At 53.1% G+C, this 20894-nt stretch overlaps 1 protein-coding gene across 1 annotated transcript in view; it reads right to left on the bottom strand.

Moving 5' to 3' along the window:
- cops8 (COP9 signalosome subunit 8) overlaps positions 1–20894 on the bottom strand; it is a 124315-nt gene that overhangs the window by 18231 nt on the left and 85190 nt on the right. The window contains exon 2 of the mRNA XM_048535410.2: positions 2880–2950. Coding sequence (XP_048391367.1) covers positions 2880–2950 — 71 coding nt within the window. The remainder of the gene's footprint in view (positions 1–2879; positions 2951–20894) is intronic.

Below are 20894 nucleotides of genomic sequence, written 5' to 3'. Positions count from 1 at the left end.
GTGTTTTCACACTGATATTCATGCAATTAACCACTCTTTCAAGTCCCAGGCAGCTTCATGTTATAAATGGAGTTTATGCTGTATAACGTTTCAGTGACCTTTTTCGTGGATCAATCAGGAGAGTGGAACAAAAACAAAGCTGCTGGAAAAAACTCAGCAGGTCTAGCAGCATCTGTGAAGGAGAAAACAGAGTTAATATTTAGGAGCCGGTCACCCATCCTCAGAAATATGGAAAGGTCAACGGGTCCGAAATGTTAACTCTGTTTTTTCCTTCACAGATACTGCCAGACCTGCTGAGCTTTTCCAGCAACTTTGTTTTTGTTCCTGATTTACAGCATCCGCAATTCTTTCGGTTTTTAATCAGGAGAGTAGGTTCCTTAAGATATTGAAACAGCACTTTGAAATTAATTATACTGCAAACACAACTTGTGGTGACAGCTAAAGTATTAAAATGCAAATATTCTCTGTGTATGTGGGGGTGGATGCACAAATTTTCCCAAAGCTTCAGACAAACAATAGATTTCCCAAAAGCCTCATCTGTAAATATTTACTTGTACAGACTTTCCTACACCAATAAAGCCATAGTTTCCAGAATACAATATGAACATAAATCAACGGTTTCCACCCACTCCCCTCAGTCCTGAGACCTCCTCATTAGGATTCAGGTAGCTTTACTGAGTCTCCATTTTCTAATATACAAGTGAATAATAAATATATTTTTCCATTTGGTATGTCAGCAGAGTTTTATTTTACTGGAAACCATTTAATATCGATATAATCTCAACACGAATTAGTAAACTGTAAAATGGAAACAGTCCATCAAAAATTATGCAAGAAAGGTTATGACTCAGTTTCAGGACTTATCTTTCATTGAGATCAAAGTTACCTATGGGGTTTCAGACTGACCTTTGCCATTTCAGAATCTTCCAGCTTTTGTAAAACATTGTACAATTGTGGAACATTTTTAAAAATCTAATCACAGTTTTGTAAGAGCCAATATTACTATTATTGTTAATAAAACAATCTCATGTCTTTTGGCCAGACTTGTAATGGAAGCCCGGACGAGGTTCAACATCAAAACATTATCTAACAAACACAAATGGCCAATGAACTCTTGAATGCAGTTGGCCAATCCTAGAAAATTTCCTACCAGGCATGGAGTTAAAATTTGGGAATTGATTTGGAATTTTTTAAATTAACAATCTTAAGGAGTCAGGGAAAGGATTCAAAACATAAAGGAATACAGCTTGGTCAGGATTAATGAAATAATATTTGGTCAAAATTTACAGTTCCAAGGACAGTTTGATCTTGCGTTAAGTGCAAAATGCCATTCACCAGGTACTAGTTGTCTAATATGATGGAGCAAGAAGAACATGCAACACCAGCCACTGTAAGATTCCTCCAATGTAACACCTTACAACAGAAAAGGGTGAAAGGTCAAAATCTCAGGTTACATGTGAAGGTATCATTCTCCTTCATAAGGAAAACTAATAGAAATCCTATATTCCCAAATGATTGGCACCATCAACAACGGCTCAGCTGAATTAAGCAGTGATTTTATTTTTTACATACCAATGGAGTTTTTGCAGCCAGGAATACCAAAGAAATGTAAACAGAATAGAACTGTGTATATCTAAATGCTTTAACAACTTTAGCCAAGAGGATCTCTGATAATATCTAGCCAATTGCATAATGGACATCTGCAGTTGTTTGTATACATCTGGTCTACAAGAGCAAAATCTCAGTTTCCTTGAAAGAACAATTAAGACTAGCCTTTGACAAACAACTACAACTACACACAAGCTAGCAAAATCATGACCTAGATTCAAGTCATCTTCTTCACAACAAACACCAATTACTGCTGCTAGCATCAGTAATTAAAATTCCTGTATGAAAAACAAGAATTTGAAACACTGCAACATTGAAAACCAAAGTGTAATTGTTCTTTCTGTGAAATCAGGTGCCAAAATTTGACATACCCGAAAATTCCAATTTGGCTTTTGGGGATTGCAAGTTCAAAATCCAAACAATGATATTCTTGGAACAGTGTGGTACCAGAGTGTTAAATATTATTGATACAGTTTAGAATTTACTTTAAATATCTCAATATAATTATTTGCCTTTGGAGTGGATCATAGTTGTGTAGGTAAACTCAGCTGTCATTAAGCATTAAAATCCTGCAGCTCCAAAGAAATTAATGTTTGCGAGCTTTGGTGGAGGACCTATGTACATTTGTTACAATAACTTTAACATGGTAAAATGTGGCATACAGAAAATATTGAAATCAAAAATATTAGGAAAGACAGCTGAAGCAATGGATGATAAGAGCAGTTTTAAAGCAGAACAGTGACTGCAGTCTTTCTAAAAGATGACTCATTATCACCTTCTCAAAGGTAACTGGGAATAGCATCAAATGCTGGCCTAGCAGTGATTCTCATATACCATGAGATATTTTTCAAAAAATAATGGCAATGGATTTATTTTTAAGCATCAACATGAATGTCGAATGGAAAAACAATTCAATCAGATTCATAAATGTTAACGGTGACAAATATGCTGCTCCCATCTCAAAGTGACACAACTAAATGACCTATTGACCATCATTTCTATTGGTTTTGCTTGCTGGTAATATCTTTGTGCCATGTAACACTGTAAATAAGGACTGATCACTGAATTACACAGCCCAAATTTAAAAAGAAAAACCTTACAATTCATACAATGTGCAATGAGATACAATGTGCAATGAGATACAATGCAAAATATTTTCACTAATCATATTTTACTGAAATCTTAATAGTGCCAAATCTTGCTCAAGCATTTACTCCTAATGGATACGTACACAAGTTTGGTGCGGTATTACCTCTTTAATCAATACTCACATATCGTTATGTAGGAGATATAAAGCAAGCAGTTGACCATAAACTTGTGGTGTTGCTATACCACCGGGAGCCTGCAAATTCAAGATAATATGCATATTAGAACAACTTAAACGTTTTAAAATCTAACAAGAAATTGTTAATTCTATGAAACTCACCTGGATCATCAGCATGGAGGTGCTGCATTTTACGTTCTGAAGGTTGATCAAATCTCTCAATCATTCTTGTAATTTAGCTTTCCCAATACTGTAAATTAACCAACATTTTGCCAAGTACCCAAAGCAAGAAAAGTTATTCATCGATGAACACATTTTATACTGTATTTGCTCGTCCCTTGTTGAGTTGGGGTTAATTCTCATTTTAAGCTAGATACTGGAATGGTAAAAGCTATTATTATAGCTTTTTTGGCGGCACGGTGGCTCAGTGGTTAGCACTGCAGCCTCACAGCGCCAGGGACCCGGGTTCAATTCCAGCCTCGGGCAACTGTCTGTGTGGAGTTTACACATTCTCCCCGTGCCTGCGTGGGTTTCCTCCGGGTGCTCCGGTTTCCTCCCACAGTCCAAAGATGTGCAGGCTAGGTGGATTGGCCATGCTAAATTGCCCATAGTGTTCAAGGGGTGTGTGGGTTATAGGGGGATGGGTCTAGGTGCGATTCTTCAAGGGGCGGTGTGGACTTGTTGGGCCGAAGGGCCTGTTTCCACACTGTAGGGAATCTAATCTAATCTAATCATAACACAGCCTCTGGGAGCAACAGCAAAAAAGACGGCATAGCAACCAACATCTACAGACAAACTACTACTCATAGTAACTCAAAGTAATCTCCAGCAAAACCACCAAGTCACAGATTCTCACCCTCCACATTCATCTTTCAGATTGTGGACCTGGAAAAACTCATCTTAACATTCGGGCATTCTTGCAGTCTAAAAGGAAGGCTTAATGCAGCAATTCTTATATCAATATTTGCACTAGGAAGGAAATAGAAATGGAGTGATGATCATGTGAAATTACATTACATTAATTCAATAAGTGGAAGCAGCATGCTATAGGGAGGGCCAAGTGAGGCCACTGACAATGGATCATGTCTAAGTTCTATAACACTGCCACGCTTAATGATGAATGGTGGCAGGCAATTAAATAAATAAAAGGAGAAGGGTTACCTGCAAACATCACCATCTTCAATAAATGGAATTCAGCAAGTGAGTGCAAAAGACTGATGCATGGTTTGTGACTGCAAGAAATCCCAAACAGATGATCCATTTTGACCATGAGATCAGGAAAATGACAAAGCACTGGATGCGAGCTAACATTCTGGCCCAACCACATACTGGCTAGAGTGAAAACTATACAAATGACACCTCAAGCCACATAGTTGCCATACAGCTACAACACTGACATCTGTTCAACTATGTAGAAAATCGTTCTGCTATATCTGGAGAAAAAATATCCAATCCCATCAACTACTGCTCAATTAGCCTTCTAGCAACCAACAGCACAACTTTAATCTTCACAGCTCCCATGGGAAAAAAACCCTTAACTTTCTAAGTTTGAAGTTATTTCATATTTAGAAGAACTATTTTTCAAGATAATGAATGCAGCTTAAAATGATTGAGCCAATCAGCTTTGGTTAGCACAGGAAGTCATCAGTCAGCCTGGTTCTCTGCAAACATTGTGCCACAGTCATTTCTGTGCTTTTGCCCAACAGTCCTGCAAGTTTTTCTATTTCAGAGAATGAGCTAATTCCTTTTCAAATGCCTGATGGAATCAGCCTCCACAGGTGCTTTCACCTTAAAACATTGTGCTCGCCTGAAAATGTGGTTCCCAATCCTTTCAATGGGTTTCCATCCAGTCCTCTTATGATTTTCAATATAACCACTAAATTTCATTTCAAACCCATCTTCGAGAAAGAGAACAATCCTAGATTCCACAAACTCTCCATGTTAAGTGAAGTTCTTCATTCCTGAACCATTCTCATGAATATCCTCTCTTAATTCTTCATTTCCTCAAAGAATGCACAGTCCAAACTTTCTATAACACTCCTCTTGAGGCTTAACCAATGACTCATACAAAACTTTCTTACTTTTAATTATTTCCCTGATTTAAAGAGATCCACGGACCTTCTTGCTTTATTAACTGCCCTGTCACCACAATGATTTGTGAACATATGCCCGCGAGTGCCTCTGTGCCTGGAACCCCTTTAGAATTGTACCCTTCATTTTATATTCCCTTTTACATTCTCCCTGCCAGATTTCATTCTTCTTTTGGTTAAATTTCATGTGCCACTTATCCACCCATACAAACCTGTTTGCGATCAACTGAAATTCAGATTTTGTGTCTTGAAATTTTGATCTGTACAGCAAAGTCTATATATCAGCAATAGCAACGGTCCAACAGTGACCCCTGGGGAACTGCACTACAGATGCAAAAATCAAATCTTGCACCACTTATCAGAAAACAAAACTGGATCATATTTATTCAAATCCAACATTCTATTCCAGTAAAGAGGGATGCAGGAAAACCATCTGATATAATTGTATAATTGTAAAGCAGCGGAGGCTAATGACCATGGCACTGATCTACTTTGTTGTCAGCAAGCTTGTAAATACAGTTGGTGCGGAATTTGACAACAAATTGTGTGCGGGTGCGTGCGTCCACCTATCCTTGCTGACTGTGCTCTGTTGGTCAGGAAGTAGAGATTCCAGTTGCAGGGCTTTGGGGAACAGCAAACTAGGTCTTGGAGTCTGGCGATGACTTCCTATTCCCTACATCAAGGCAACCTGCTCAAAATGAGAAGTAATCAATCAAAAAATGTCTGTCCAGTTTTCAACCAAGATGATCACTGAGTTTTTAAGTGTTTATCAACTTCTTAGGAGCTCTTTTTGAGTATGTTCATTGAAGTTAGATTCTCTGGAGTGGATAAACTGAATAACTTTCCTCACATGAAAGGTACAGTGATAGCCACCTTAAACAGCTGCATGTCAACAAATAAGACTTTTTTTAATGCTATAGGGGAAACGTCAAGAGAAATGAAAGCCTATTAAATCAACAAAGGCTGCCTCTTTTGACAAACGTAGGTTCCACAGTAAAGATAATGTTTCTACTGTATCTTTTTGCAGTTTCTTTATGTTCTCCCTCAGCTTAAATTCCACCCAGCTTTTAATCATCAGCAAGTTCGGCCACATTATCTCGGTTTCTTTGCCCAAGTAATATAAATCATAAATAGCTGATACCGTAACAATGATCCTTGTGACACACCACAAATCACAACCTGTTCAAGTGAGAATGGTCGATTTATTGCTACTCTGCTTCTTCTATGTTAAAGAAGCCTCTAGCCATGCTCACGCATTGCCTCCAAATCCACAAAATCTTGCCTTGTATATTTGCTATATGTCTGGCCACTATCCCCCTTGAGTTATCCTACTGGTTACGTCCTCAGAATGTTCAGATAAATCTATTAATCATGATTTCCTTGTCACAAAACTATGGTGACTTTGGTCATACCATGATTTTAGAAAATTAAGGCTTTTATAAGAACAGATACAGTGTCTCCACAATCACTGATGCTAGGCTAACTGGACTCACCATGTTAACACAGTTGCAACAACAGGTCAGACACTACGAACACTGCAGCGAGTAACATACCTCCTGACTCACCACTGTCTTCAAGGCACAAGTCAGAACTGTGATGGAATATGCCCCTTTGTCTGGATGAGTGTAGTTCCAGCAACACTCAAGAACCAAGACACCATCCATGACTAAGCAGCCCACTTGACTGGCACCATACCCACAAGCATTCACTTCTCCCACCACCCGGTGCTCAGCAGTTGTGAGTACTGTCAACAAGATGAACTGCAGAAATTTACCAAAGGTCCTAAGAAAACACCTTTCAAACCCACAACCACTTCCATCTAGAAGAATAAAGGTAGCAGATACATGGAGACACCACCACCTGCAAGTTACCCTCCAAGCCTCTCACCATCCTGACTTGGAAATATAATTGCTGTTCCTTCACTGTTGCTGAGTCAAAATCCTAGAAATCCCTCTCAGGGCTGCACGGACTGCAGTAGTTCAAAAGGGCAGCTCACCTTTTATTGCCTTTTAATGGCAATTAGGGACAGGCAGTAATATGCTGGCCAGTGAGATATGTCCACTCCCCACAAATAAATTTCAAAATGCCATGTGTTTTGCTTTTTCTCTCTCGCTTTCTTGAACAGCAATGTTATATTGGCTAACTTCAGTCTACAAGGATCATTCCAGTATTTAAGTAATTTTTAACAAGAACATACTATTTATAGAACACAAAAAAGTTACAGGCATATAATCAATGCACTCTTCTTTCACTCCTACAAACTTGAACTCAAAATAAACTTTAAAACAGCTTTTTGAACATATACATCTAACACTGCATCAAAAATTTAAAAGCATTAAGAACATGTTTTTAAGAACAAAGGAAATTACTTCAGCAATTCACCTGCCATAGCCTAAGAAATGAATGATATTCGACATACCTAAAAACTTATTAAAAGGTTTTCCCTATTCAATTTTGATCGTTTTTCCCCCACATAATCACTCCCAGCCCCATTATGCTCTCTCTCCAATCTCTCTTTAATCTGTCAATCCAGCACTCCTAAATACTTAGTGAGAGATACTTAGGGTCTCTGTTTTCACATATCCCTTCAAGTATTAAAAGTTTCTCCACTCTCTTGGCTCAGCTTCCCTCAAATCCCAGCCTGTCAGTGACCGATCAATATAATTGAGGGTTTTTTTCTCCACTCACCTCTGAATGCAGTCAATTACACAGTGCCCTTTATGCAGAATGGAGAACTCCACAGCCCCAATGCCTTTCTGAAAATTGAGGCAGCTCATGTGTGCACTGGACTTCCATACAACTTCTGTCTGTCCAGAACTTGAAACTGGTTCTGTGCAACAGATCCTGCCTCAAGATGTAGTGCCTCACAATGAGCTCTGAAAAATGCCCCCTACCTCCGTGCCCTTAAGAACGGCACGGCAGTGCTCCCTGTATGGGCTGCTGCTGTGCACTTTTCACTTCCCCCACCTCAGTCAACCACTTGGATATGCTTTCCACACTGAGGTGACAGAGATACTCAGTGGAGAGCCCTTTTCTATCGGAAATGTGATATGGAGAACGCTGCAGGGGGCAGTCTCAAACAATCTCCGTTTAAGTGTGAACACCAGGTGCCAGAGGAGGTGTAGTCTTTATAGCCTGGATGATTGGCGACCCTCTTGCAATGCAGTGATGGTGTCCCTACCCCTGGGCTCAAGTCCGACCTGCACCTGAGGTGTGTAATAACATCGCCATACCGGTTGGTACATAATAAGTGAGACCATATTTCATACTGTCAACGTTTCTCCTGTTTGCAGCTCCTTTTTGGTTCTTAAAAGGGGCTACTCTTAAATTTCTGGCAGCAGTTCAGCCCCACACTCCTGATTTAAGGGCACACATAAACGAAGGGGTTGACAGGTCAGAGGGTCTCCTCATGGTCTGCTCCTAGGCCTGGTCAAAGTGACAATTAACAGTCCCACAAGGGCAATTATCGGGCCTGACTGTCTGCCCCCTCTTTCAACTATGTGTGTACTTGGGCGTCCACGAGAGGACAGCATGTGACGTCTACAGATGGAGTAGAAGCTTTTAGATGGGCATCACAGGGACGGAGTGGATCATTAACACAGGCACTGTTATTTTGATTTAGTAAGGCTCCATTAAACATTAATTTGCACTTTTAATAACAGTTCCCCATTAGGGGTTATTAAATCAAATATCGTTTGGTTTAGAAGAGTAAAAACTCTAACACACTTCTTCACTCTCTCATCCCACCACACACATCCTCTCTCCCCACACTGTTGCCGCACTTCAACGTGCACCCACAGCATCCCAGGCCCTCACTCAACACGTGCCGGACATGTCTCTGCCCCCATCTCTCTCTCTCGCGCCGGATCTTCCCTGTCCCACTCCCCCTCGCACCGGGTCCCCCCTGCCCTGCTCCCCCTCACGTCGGATATCCCCTGCCACTCTCCCTTTGCGGCAGGTCTCCCCTGCCCCCCTCTCTCTGTCTCACCAGATCTCCCCTGTCTGTCTGTCTGTCACTCTCTCTCTCTCTCTCACGTGCCAGGTCTCTCCTGTTTGTCTCTCTCTCTCATGCCGGGTCTCCAATGTCTCTCTCTCTCGCACCGGATCTCCCCTGTGTCTCTCTCTCTCTCTCTCTCGTGCGTGCGCCGGGTCTCCTGTCTCTCTCTATCTCTCTCTCTCGTGTGTGTGCCGGGTCTCCTGTCTCTCTCTCTCTCTTGCGCCAGGTCTCCCCTGTCTGTCTCTCTCTCTCTCTCTCTCTCGCGCATGCCGGGTCTCCCATCTCTCTCTCACCAGGTCTCCCCCGTCCGTCTGTCTGTCTGTCTGTCTCTCTCTCTCATGCCGGGTCTCCAATGTCTCTCTCTCACACCGGGTCACCCCCGTCTCTCTCTCTCTCTCGTGCCTGGTCTCTCCCGTCTCTCTCTCTCGTGCACGCCGGGTCTCTCCCGTCTCCCTCTCTCTCGCGCACGCCGGGTCTCTCCCGTCTCTCTCTCGCACACGCCGGGTCTCTCCCGTCTCTCTCTCGCACACGCCGGGTCTCTGTCGTCTCTCCCGTCTCTCTCTCTCTCGCCGGGTCTCTCCTGTCTCTCTCTCTCTCTCGCCGGGTCTCTCCCGTCTCTCTGTCTCTCTCGTCTCTCTTTCGCACGGGGTCTCTCCCGTCTATCTCGCGCGTGCCGGGTCTCTCCCGTCTCTCTCTCTCGCTCGCGCCAGGTCTCTCCCATCTCTCTCGCACGCACGCGCGCCGGGTCTCTCCCGTCTGTCTCTCTCTCTCTCTCTCTCTCTCTCTCTCTCGCGCGCGCCGGGTCTCTCCCGTCTGTCTCTCTCTCTCTCTCTCTCTCTCTCTCTCTCTCTCGCGCGCGCGCACCGGGTCTCCTCTCTCTCTCTATTGCGCCAGGTCTCCCCTGTCTGTGTCTCTCTCTCTCTCTCGCGCACCGGGTCTCTCCCGTCTCTCTCTCTCTCTCGCGCGCACTGGGTCTCCTCTCTCTCTCTCTCTCTCTCTAATGCGCCAGGTCTCCCCTGTCTGTGTCTCTCTCTCTCTCTCTCTCTCTCTCTCGCGCATGCCGGGTCTCCCATCTCTATCTCACCAGGTCTCCCCCGTCCGTCTGTCTGTCTGTCTGTCTCTCTCTCTCTCTCACACACCGGGTGACCCCCGTCTCTAACTCTCTCGTGCCTGGTCTCTCCTGTCTCTCTCCCTCTCTCTCGCGCACGCCGGGTCTCTCCCGTCTCCCTCTCTCTCGCACACGCCGGGTCTCTCCCGTCTCTCTCTCTCTCTCCCTCGCGCACCGGGTCGCTCCCGTCTCTCTCTCTCGCGCGCGCGCCGGGTCTCTCCCGCGCCTCTCTCTCTCTCTCTCTCTCTCTCTCTCTCTCTCCCTCGCGCGCCGGGTCTCTCCCATCTCTCTCTCTCTCTCTCTCTCTCTCCCTCGCGCGCGCGCCGGGTCTCTCCCGTCTCTCTCTCTCTCTCTCTCTCTCTCTCTCTCTCTCCCTCGCGCGCGCGCCCGGTCTCTCCCGTCTCTCTCTCTCGCCCGGTCTCCCCTGTCTCTCTCTCTCGCCTGGTCTCCCCTCTCTCTCTCTCGCCGGGTCTCCCCTGTCTCTCTCTCGCCGGGTCTCCCCTGTCTCTCTCTCGCCTGGTCTCCCCTGTCTCTCTCTCGCCTGGTCTCCCCTGTCTCTCTCTCGCCTGGTCTCCCCTGTCTCTCTCTCGCCTGGTCTCCCCTGTCTCTCTCTCGCCTGGTCTCCCCTGTCTCTCTCTCGCCTGGTCTCCCCTGTCTCTCTCTCGCCTGGTCTCCCCTGTCTCTCTCTCGCCTGGTCTCCCCTGTCTCTCTCTCGCCTGGTCTCCCCTGTCTCTCTCTCTCTCTCTCTCGCCTGGTCTCCCCTGTCTCTCTCTCTCTCTCGCCGGGTCTCCCCTGTCTCTCTCTCTCTCTCGCCGGGTCTCCCCTGTCTCTCTCTCGCCGGGTCTCCCCTGTCTCTCTCTCTCTCTCTCGCCGGGGCTCCCATGTCTCTCTCTCTCTCTCGCCGGGTCTCCCCTGTCTCTCTCTCTCTCTCTCGCCTGGTCTCCCCTGTCTCTCTCTCTCTCTCTCTCTCTCTCGCCTGGTCTCCCCTGTCTCTCTCTCTCTCTCTCTCTCGCCTGGTCTCCCCTGTCTCTCTCTCTCTCTCTCTCTCTCTCTCTCTCGCCTGGTCTCCCCTGTCTCTCTCTCTCTCTCTCTCTCGCCTGGTCTCCCCTGTCTCTCTCTCTCTCTCTCTCGCCTGGTCTCCCCTGTCTCTCTCTCTCGCCTGGTCTCCCCTGTCTCTCTCTCTCGCCTGGTCTCCCCTATCTCTCTCTCTGTCTCTCTCTCTCTCTCTCTCGCCGGGTCTCCCCTGTCTCTCTCTCTCTCTCGCCGGGTCTCCCCTGTCTCTCTCTCTCTCTCTCTCGCCGGGTCTCCCCTGTCTCTCTCTCTCGCCTGGTCTCCCCTGTCTCTCTCTGTCTCTCTCTCTCGCCTGGTCTCCCCTGTCTCTCTCTCTGTCTCTCTTTCTCTCTCTCGCCTGGTCTCCCCTGTCTCTCTGTCTCTCTCTCGCCTGGTCTCCCCTGTCTCTCTCTCTCGCCTGGTCTCCCCTGTCTCTCTCTCTCTCTCTCTCTCTCACTCGCCTGGTCTCACCTGTCTCTCTCTCTCTCGCCTGGTCTCCCCTGTCTCTCTCTCGCCTGGTCTCCCCTGTCTCTCTCTCGCCGGGTCTCCCCTGTCTCTCTCTCTCGCCTGGTCTCCCCTGTCTCTCTCTCTCTCTCTCGCCGGGTCTCCCCTGTCTCTCTCTCTCTCGCCGGGTCTCCCCTGTCTCTCTCTCTCTCGCCGGGTCTCCCCTGTCTCTCTCTCTCTCGCCGGGTCTCCCCTGTCTCTCTCTCTCTCGCCGGGTCTCCCCTGTCTCTCTCTCTCTCGCCGGGTCTCCCCTGTCTCTCTCTCTCTCGCCGGGTCTCCCCTGTCTCTCTCTCTCTCGCCGGGTCTCCCCTGTCTCTCTCTCTCTCGCCGGGTCTCCCCTGTCTCTCTCTCTCTCGCCGGGTCTCCCCTGTCTCTCTCTCTCTCGCCGGGTCTCCCCTGTCTCTCTCTCTCTCGCCGGGTCTCCCCTGTCTCTCTCTCTCTCGCCGGGTCTCCCCTGTCTCTCTCTCTCTCGCCGGGTCTCCCCTGTCTCTCTCTCTCTCTCTCTCTCGCCGGGTCTCCACTGTCTCTCTCTCTCTCGCCGGGTCTCCACTGTCTCTCTCTCTCTCGCCGGGTCTCCACTGTCTCTCTCTCTCTCGCCGGGTCTCCACTGTCTCTCTCTCTCTCGCCGGGTCTCCCCTGTCTCTCTCTCTCTCGCCGGGTCTCCCCTGTCTCTGTCTCTCTCTCTCTCTCTCGCCGGGTCTCCCCTGTCTCTCTCTCTCGCGCCGAGTCTCCCCTGTCTCTCTCTCTCTCCGGGTCTCCCCTGTCTCTCTCTCTCTCTCTCTCTCTCTCGCCGGGTCTCCCCTGTCTCTCTCTCTCTCTCTCTCTCTCGCTCGCCGGGTCTCCCCTGTCTCTCTCTCTCTCGCCGGGTCTCCCCTGTCTCTCTCTCTCTCGCCGGGTCTCCCCTGTCTCTCTCTCTCTCGCCGGGTCTCCCCTGTCTCTCTCTCTCTCGCCGGGTCTCCCCTGTCTCTCTCTCTCTCTCTCGCCTGGTCTACCCTGTCTCTCTCTCTCTCTCTCGCCTGGTCTCCCCTGTCTCTCTCTCTCTCTCTCTCGCCTGGTCTCCCCTGTCTCTCTCTCTCTCTCTCTCTCGCCTGGTCTCCCCTGTCTCTCTCTCTCTCTCTCTCGCCTGGTCTCCCCTGTCTCTCTCTCTCTCTCGCCTGGTCTCCCCTGTCTCTCTCTCGCCGGGTCTCCCCTGTCTCTCTCTCTCGCCGGGTCTCCCCTGTCTCTCTCTCTCTCTCTCTCTCTCTCTCTCGCCGGGTCTCCCCTGTCTCACTCTCTCTCTCGCCGGGTCTCCCCTGTCTCTCTCTCTCTCTCTCTCTCTCGCCTGGTCTCCCCTGTCTCTCTCTCGCCTGGTCTCCCCTGTCTCATTCTCGCCGGGTCTCCCCTGTCTCTCTCTCTCTCGCCGGGTCTCCCCTGTCTCTCTCTCTCTCTCTCGCCTGGTCTACCCTGTCTCTCTCTCTCTCTCTCGCCTGGTCTCCCCTGTCTCTCTCTCTCTCTCTCTCTCGCCTGGTCTCCCCTGTCTCTCTCTTTCTCTCGCCTGGTCTCCCCTGTCTCTCTCTCGCCGGGTCTCCCCTGTCTCTCTCTCTCGCCGGGTCTCCCCTGTCTCTCTCTCTCTCTCTCTCTCTCTCGCCGGGTCTCCCCTGTCTCACTCTCTCTCTCGCCGGGTCTCCCCTGTCTCTCTCTCTCTCTCTCTCTCGCCTGGTCTCCCCTGTCTCTCTCTCGCCTGGTCTCCCCTGTCTCATTCTCGCCGGGTCTCCCCTGTCTCTCTCTCTCGCCGGGTCTCCCCTGTCTCTGTCTCTCTCTCGCCGGGTCTCCCCTGTCTCTCTCTCTCTCTCTCTCTCGCCGGGTCTCCCCTGTCTCTCTCTCTCTGTCGCCTGGTCTCCCCTGTCTCTCTCTCTCTCTCTCGCCTGGTCTCCCCTGTCTCTCTCTCTCGCCTGGTCTCCCCTGTCTCTCTCTCTCTCTCTCTCGCCTGGTCTCACCTGTCTCTCTCTCGCCGGGTCTCCCCTGTCTCACTCTCTCTCTCGCCTGGTCTCACCTGTCTCTCTCTCTCTCTCGCCTGGTCTCCCCTGTCTCTCTCTCTCTCTCTCTCGCCTGTTCTCCCCTGTCTCTCTCTCTCTCTCTCTCGCCTGGTCTCCCCTGTCTCTCTCTCTCTCTCTCGCCTGGTCTCCCCTGTCTCTCTCTCTCTCTCTCGCCTGGTCTCCCCTGTCTCTCTCTCTCTCTCTCTCGCCTGGTCTCACCTGTCTCTCTCTCGCCTGGTCTCCCCTGTCTCTCTCTCTCTCTTGCCTGGTCTCCCCTGTCTCTCTCTCTCTCTCGCCTGGTCTCCCCTGTCTCTCTCTCGCCTGGTCTCCCCTGTCTCTCGCTCTCTCTCTCTCGCCTGGTCTCCCCTGTCTCTCTCTCGCCTGGTCTCCCCTGTCTCTCTCTCGCCTGGTCTCCCCTGTCTCTCTCTCGCCTGGTCTCCCCTGTGTCTCTCTCTCACTCTCTCTCTCGCCGGGTCTCCCCTGTCTCTCTCTCTCGCCGGGTCTCCCCTGTCTCTCTCTCTCTCTCTCTCTCTCTCGCCGGGTCTCCCCTGTCTGTCTCTCTCTCGCCGGGTCTCCCCTGTCTCTCTCTCTCTCTCTCTCTCTCGCGCCGGGTCTCCCCTGTCTCTCTCTCTCTCGCCGGGTCTCCCCTGTCTAAATCTCTCTCTCGCCGGGTCTCCCCTGTCTAAATCTCTCTCTCTCTCGCTCTCTCTCGCCGGGTCTCCCTTGTCTCTCTCTCTCTCGCCGGGTCTCCCGTGTCTCTCTCTCTCTATCTCTCTCTCTCTCTCTCTCTCGCCGGGTCTCCCCTGTCTCTCCCTCTCTCGCCGGGTCTCCCCTGTGTCTCTCTCTCTCGCCGGGTCTCCCCTGTCTCTCTCTCTCTCTCTCACTCTCTCGCCGGGTCTCCCCTGTCACTCTCTCTCTCTCTCTCTCTCTCGCCGGGTCTCCCCTGTCTCTCTCTCTCTCTCTCGCCGGGTCTCCCCTGTCTCTCTCTCTCTCTCTCTCTCTCTCGCCGGGTCTCCCCTGTCTCTCTCTCTCTCTCGCCGGGTCTCCCCAGTCTCTCTCTCTCTCGCCGGGTCTCCCCAGTCTCTCTCTCTCTCTCTCTCTCGCCGGGTCTCCCCTGACTCTCTCTCTCTCTCTCTCGCCGGGTCTCCCCTGTCACTCTCTCTCTCGCCGGGTCTCCCCTGTCACTCTCTCTCTCGCCGGGTCTCCCCTGTCTCTCTCTCTCTCGCCGGGTCTCCCCTGTCTCTCTCTCTCGACGGGTCTCCCCTGTCTCTCTCTCTCTCGCCGGGTCTCCCCTGTCTCTCTCTCTCTCGCCGGGTCTCCCCTGTCTCTCTCTCTCTCTCTCTCTATCTCTCTCTCTCGCCGGGTCTCCCCTGTCTCTCTCTCTCTCGCCTGGTCTCCCCTGTCTCTCTCTCGCCGGGTCTCCCCTGTCTCTCTCCCTGTCTCTCTCTCGCCGGGTCTCCCCTGTCTCTCTCTCTCTCTCTCTCTCGCCGGGTCTCCCCTGACTCTCTCTCTCTCTCTCTCGCCGGGTCTCCCCTGTCACTCTCTCTCTCGCCGGGTCTCCCCTGTCTCTCTCTCTCTCGCCGGGTCTCCCCTGTCTCTCTCTCTCGACGGGTCTCCCCTGTCTCTCTATCTCTCGCCGGGTCTCCCCTGTCTCTCTCTCTCTCGCCGGGTCTCCCCTGTCTCTCTCTCTCTCTCTCTATCTCTCTCTCTCGCCGGGTCTCCCCTGTCTCTCTCTCTCTCGCCTGGTCTCCCCTGTCTCTCTCTCGCCTGGTCTCCCCTGTCTCATTCTCGCCGGGTCTCCCCTGTCTCTCTCTCTCTCTCTCTCGCCGGGTCTCCCCTGTCTCTCTCTCTCTCTCTCTCGCCGGGTCTCCCCTGTCTCTCTCTCTCGCCGGGTCTCCCTGTCTCTCTCTCTCGCCGGGTCTCCCCTGTCTCTCTCTCTCGCCGGGTCTCCCCTGTCTCTCTCTCTCTCGCCGAGTCTCCCCTGTCTCTCTCTCTCTCTCTCTCTCGCCGGGTCTCCCCTGTCTCTCTCTCTCTCTCTCTCTCTCTCGCCGGGTCTCCCCTGTCTCTCTCTCTCTGTCGCCTGGTCTCCCCTGTCTCTCTCTCTCTCTCTCTCGCCTGGTCTCCCCTGTCTCTCTCTCTCTCTCTCGCCTGGTCTCCCCTGTCTCTCTCTCTCTCTCGCCTGGTCTCCCCTGTCTCTCTCTCGCCTGGTCTCCCCTGTTTCTCTCTCTCTCTCTCGCCTGGTCTCCGCTGTCTCTCTCTCTCTCTCTCGCCTGGTCTCCCCTGACTCTCTCTCTCTCTCTCTCGCCTGGTCTCCCCTGTCTCTCTCTCTCTCTCTCTCTCTCTCGCCTGGTCTCCCCTGTCTCTCTCTCGCCTGGTCTCCCCTGTCTCTCTCTCTCTCTTGCCTGGTCTCCCCTGTCTCTCTCTCTCTCTCTCTCTCTCTCTCTCTCGCCTGGTCTCCCTGTCTCTCTCTCGCCGGTCTCCCCTGTCTCTCTCTCTCTCTCTCTCGCCTGGTCTCCCCTGTCTCTCGCTCTCTCTCTCTCTCCTGGTCTCCCCTGTCTCTCTCTCGCCTGGTCTCCCCTGTCTCTCTCTCTCGCTCGCCTGGTCTCCCCTGTCTCTCTCTCTCACTCTCTCTCTCGCCGGGTCTCCCCTGTCTCTCTCTCTCGCCGGGTCTCCCCTGTCTCTCTCTCTCTCTCTCGCCGGGTCTCCCCTGTCTGTCTCTCTCTCGCCGGGTCTCCCCTGTCTGTCTCTCTCTCGCCGGGTCTCCCCTGTCTCTCTATCTCTCTCTCTCTCTCTCGCCGGGTCTCCCCTGTCTCTCCCTGTCTCTCTCTCTCTCGCCGGGTCTCCCCTGTCTCTCTCTCTCTCTCTCTCGCCGGGTCTCCCCTGTCTCTCTCTCTCTCTCTCACTCTCTCGCCGGGTCTCCCCTGTCACTCTCTCTCTCTCTCTCTCGCCGGGTCTCCCCTGTCTCTCTCTCTCTCTCGCCGGGTCTCCCCTGTCTCTCTCTCTCTCTCTCGCCGGGTCTCCCCTGTCTCTCTCTCTCTCTCTCGCCGGGTCTCCCCTGTCTCTCTCTCTCTCGCCGGGTCTCCCCTGTCTCTCTCTCTCTCTCTCGCCGGGTCTCCCCTGTCTCTCTCTCTCTCTCTCTCTCTCTCTCGCCGGGTCTCCCCTGTCTCTCTCTCTCTCGCCGGGTCTCCCCTGTCTCTCTCTCTCTCTCGCCGGGTCTCCCCTGACTCTCTCTCTCTCTCTCGCCGGGTCTCCCCTGTCACTCTCTCTCTAGCCGGGTCTCCCCTGTCACTCTCTCTCTCGCCGGGTCTCCCCTGTCTCTCTCTCTCTCTCGCCGGGTCTCCCCTGTCTCTCTCTCTCTCGCCGGGTCTCCCCTGTCTCTCTCTCTCTCTCTCTCGCCGGGTCTCCCCTGTCTCTCTCTCTCTCGCCGGGTCTCCCCTGTCTCTCTCTCTCGCCGGGTCTCCCCTGTCTCTCTCTCTCTCGCCGGGTCTCCCCTGTCTCTCTCTCTCTCGCCGGGTCTCCCCTGTCTCTCTCTCTCTCTCGCCGGGTCTCCCCTGTCTCTCTCTCTCTCGCCGGGTCTCCCTGTCTCTCTCTCTCTCTCTCTCGCCGGGTCTCCCCTGTCTCTCTCTCTCTCGCCGGGTCTCCCCTGTCTCTCTCTCTCGCCGGGTCTCCCCTGTCTCTCTCTCTCTCGCCGGGTCTCCCCTGTCTCTCTCTCTCTCGCCGGGTCTCCCCTGTCTCTCTCTCTCTCGCCGGGTCTCCCCTGTCTCTCTCTCTCTCTCTCTCTCTCGCCGGGTCTCCCCTGTCTCTCTCTCTCTCGCCGGGTCTCCCCTGTCTCTCTCTCTCTCTCTCTCTCTCGCCGGGTCTCCCCTGTCTCTCTCTCTCTCTCGCCGGGTCTCCCCTGTCTCTCTCTCTCTCTCTCTCTCGCCGGGTCTCCCCTGTCTCTCTCTCTCTCGCCGGGTCTCCCCTGTCTCTCTCTCTCTCTCTCTCTCGCTCGCCGGGTCTCCCCTGTCTCTCTCTCTCTCGCCGGGTCTCCCCTGTCTCTCTCTCTCTCTCGCCGGGTCTCCCCTGTCTCTCTCTCTCTCGCCGGGTCTCCCCTGTCTCTCTCTCTCTCTCTCTCGCCGGGTCTCCCCTGTCTCTCTCTCTCTCGCCGGGTCTCCCCTGTCTCTCTCTCTCGCCGGGTCTCCCCTGTCTCTCTCTCTCTCGCCGGGTCTCCCCTGTCTCTCTCTCTCTCGCCGGGTCTCCCCTGTCCCTCTCTCTCTCTCGCCGGGTCTCCCCTGTCTCTCTCTCTCTCTCTCTCTCTCGCCGGGTCTCCCCTGTCTCTCTCTCTCTCGCCGGGTCTCCCCTGTCTCTCTCTCTCTCTCTCTCGCCGGGTCTCCCCTGTCTCTCTCTCTCTCTCGCCGGGTCTCCCCTGTCTCTCTCTCTCTCTCTCTCTCTCTCTCTCGCCGGGTCTCCCCTGTCTCTCTCTCTCTCGCCGGGTCTCCCCTGTCTCTCTCTCTCTCTCTCTCTCGCTCGCCGGGTCTCCCCTGTCTCTCTCTCTCTCGCCGGGTCTCCCCTGTCTCTCTCTCTCTCGCCGGGTCTCCCCTGTCTCTCTCTCTCTCTCTCTCTCGCCGGTCTCCCCTGTCTCTCTCTCTCTCTCGCCGGGTCTCCCCTGTCTCTCTCTCTCTCGCCGGGTCTCCCCTGTCTCTCTCTCTCTCTCGCCGGGTCTCCCCTGTCTCTCTCTCTCTCGCCGGGTCTCCCCTGTCTCTCTCTCTCTCTCTCGCCGGTCTCCCCTGTCTCTCTCTCTCTCTCGCCGGGTCTCCCCTGTCTCTCTCTCTCTCGCCGGGTCTCCCCTGTCTCTCTCTCTCTCGCCGGGTCTCCCCTGTCTCTCTCTCTCTCGCCGGGTCTCCCCTGTCTCTCTCTCTCCTCGCCGGGTCTCCCCTGTCTCTCTCTCTCTCTCTCTCTCGCCGGGTCTCCCCTGTCTCTCTCTCTCTCGCCGGGTCTCCCTGTCTCTCTCTCTCTCTCTCTCTCTCTCTCGCCGGGTCTCCCCTGTCTCTCTCTCTCTCTCGCCGGGTCTCCCCTGTCTCTCTCTCTCTCTCTCGCCGGGTCTCCCCTGTCTCTCTCTCTCTCTCTCTCGCCGGTCTCCCCTGTCTCTCTCTCTCTTGCCAGGTCTCCCTGTCTCTCTCTCTCTCTCGCCGGGTCTCCCCTGTCTCTCTCTCTGTCGCCGGGTCTCCCCTGTCTCTCTCTCTCTCTCTCTCTCTCTCTCTCGCCGGGTCTCCCCTGTCTCTCTCTCTCTCTCGCCGGGTCTCCCCTGTCTCTCTCTCTCTCTCTCGCCGGGTCTCCCCTGTCTCTCTCTCTCTCTCTCTCGCCGGGTCTCCCCTGTCACTCTCTCTCTCTCTCTCTCGCCGGGTCTCCCCTGTCTCTCTCTCTCTCTCGCCGGGTCTCCACTGTCTCTCTCTCTCTCTCTCGCCGGGTCTCCACTGTCTCTCTCTCTCTCTCGCCGGGTCTCCCCTGTCTCTCTCTCTCTCGCCGGGTCTCCCCTGTCTCTCTCTCTCTCTCGCGCCGGGTCTCCCCTGTCTCTCTCTCTCTCTCTCTCGCCGGGTCTCCCCTGTCTCTCTCTCTCTCTCTCTCTCGCCGGGTCTCCCCTGTCTCTCTCTCTCTCGGCGGGTCTCCCTGTCTCTCTCTCTCTCTCGCCGGGTCTCCCTGACTCTCTCTCTCTCTCTCGCCGGGTCTCCCCTGTCACTCTCTCTCTCGCCGGGTCTCCCCTGTCACTCTCTCTCTCGCCGGGTCTCCCCTGTCACTCTCTCTCTCGCCGGGTCTCCCCTGTCTATCTCTCTCTCTCGCCGGGTCTCCCCTGTCTCTCTCTCTCTCGCGGGTCTCCCTGTCTCTCTCTCTCTCTCTCTCGCCGGGTCTCCCCTGTCTCTCTCTCTCTCGCCGGGTCTCCCCCGTCTCTCTCTCTCGCCGGGTCTCCCCTGTCTCTCTCTCTCTCGCCGGGTCTCCCCTGTCTCTCTCTCTCTCTCGCCGGGTCTCCCCTGTCTCTCTCTCTCTCGCCGGGTCTCCCCTGTCTCTCTCTCTCTCTCTCTCGCCGGGTCTCCCCTGTCTCTCTCTCTCTCGCCGGGTCTCCCCTGTCTCTCTCTCTCGCCGGGTCTCCCCTGTCTCTCTCTCTCTCGCCGGGTCTCCCCTGTCTCTCTCTCTCTCGCCGGGTCTCCCCTGTCTCTCTCTCTCTCTCGCCGGGTCTCCCCTGTCTCTCTCTCTCTCTCTCTCTCTCTCGCCGGGTCTCCCCTGTCTCTCTCTCTCTCTCGCCGGGTCTCCCCTGTCTCTCTCTCTCTCTCTCTCGCCGGGTCTCCCCTGTCTCTCTCTCTCTCGCCGGGTCTCCCCTGTCTCTCTCTCTCTCTCTCTCTCTCTCGCCGGGTCTCCCCTGTCTCTCTCTCTCTCGCCGGGTCTCCCCTGTCTCTCTCTCTCTCTCGCCGGGTCTCCCCTGTCTCTCTCTCTCTCTCTCTCGCCGGGTCTCCCCTGTCTCTCTCTCTCGCCTGGTCTCCCCTGTCTCTCTCTGTCTCTCTCTCTCGACTGGTCTCCCTGTCTCTCTCTCTGTCTCTCTTTCTCTCTCTCGCCTGGTCTCCCCTGTCTCTCTCTCTCTCGCCTGGTCTCCCCTGTCTCGCTCTCGCCTGGTCTCCCCTGTCTCTCTCTCTCTCTCTCGTCGGGTCTCCCTGTCTCTCTCTCTCTCTCTCGCGCCGGGTCTCCCCTGTCTCTCTCTCTCTCGCCGGGTCTCCCCTGTCTCTCTCTCTCTCGCCAGGTCTCCCCTGTCTCTCTATCTCTCTCTCTCTCTCTCGCCGGGTCTCCCCTGTCTCTCCCTGTCTCTCTCTCTCTCGCCGGGTCTCCCCTGTCTCTCTCTCTCTCTCTCTCGCCGGGTCTCCCCTGTCTCTCTCTCTCTCTCTCACTCTCTCGCCGGGTCTCCCCTGTCACTCTCTCTCTCTCTCTCTCGCCGGGTCTCCCCTGTCTCTCTCTCTCTCGCCGGGTCTCCCTGTCTCTCTCTCTCTCTCGCCGGGTCTCCCCTGTCTCTCTCTCTCTCTCTCTCTCTCGCCGGGTCTCCCCTGTCTCTCTCTCTCTCGGCGGGTCTCCCCTGTCTCTCTCTCTCTCTCGCCGGGTCTCCCGTGACTCTCTCTCTCTCTCTCGCCGGGTCTCCCCTGTCACTCTCTCTCTAGCCGGGTCTCCCCTGTCACTCTCTCTCTCGCCGGGTCTCCCCTGTCTCTCTCTCTCTCTCGCCGGGTCTCCCCTGTCTCTCTCT

Source organism: Stegostoma tigrinum, chromosome 7, assembly GCF_030684315.1.
Source record: "Stegostoma tigrinum isolate sSteTig4 chromosome 7, sSteTig4.hap1, whole genome shotgun sequence".
In the NCBI taxonomy this organism is placed as follows: Eukaryota; Metazoa; Chordata; class Chondrichthyes; order Orectolobiformes; family Stegostomatidae; genus Stegostoma; species Stegostoma tigrinum.
The sequence above is the reverse complement of the archived record's forward strand: the minus strand, read 5'-3'. Positions and strand labels throughout refer to the sequence as shown.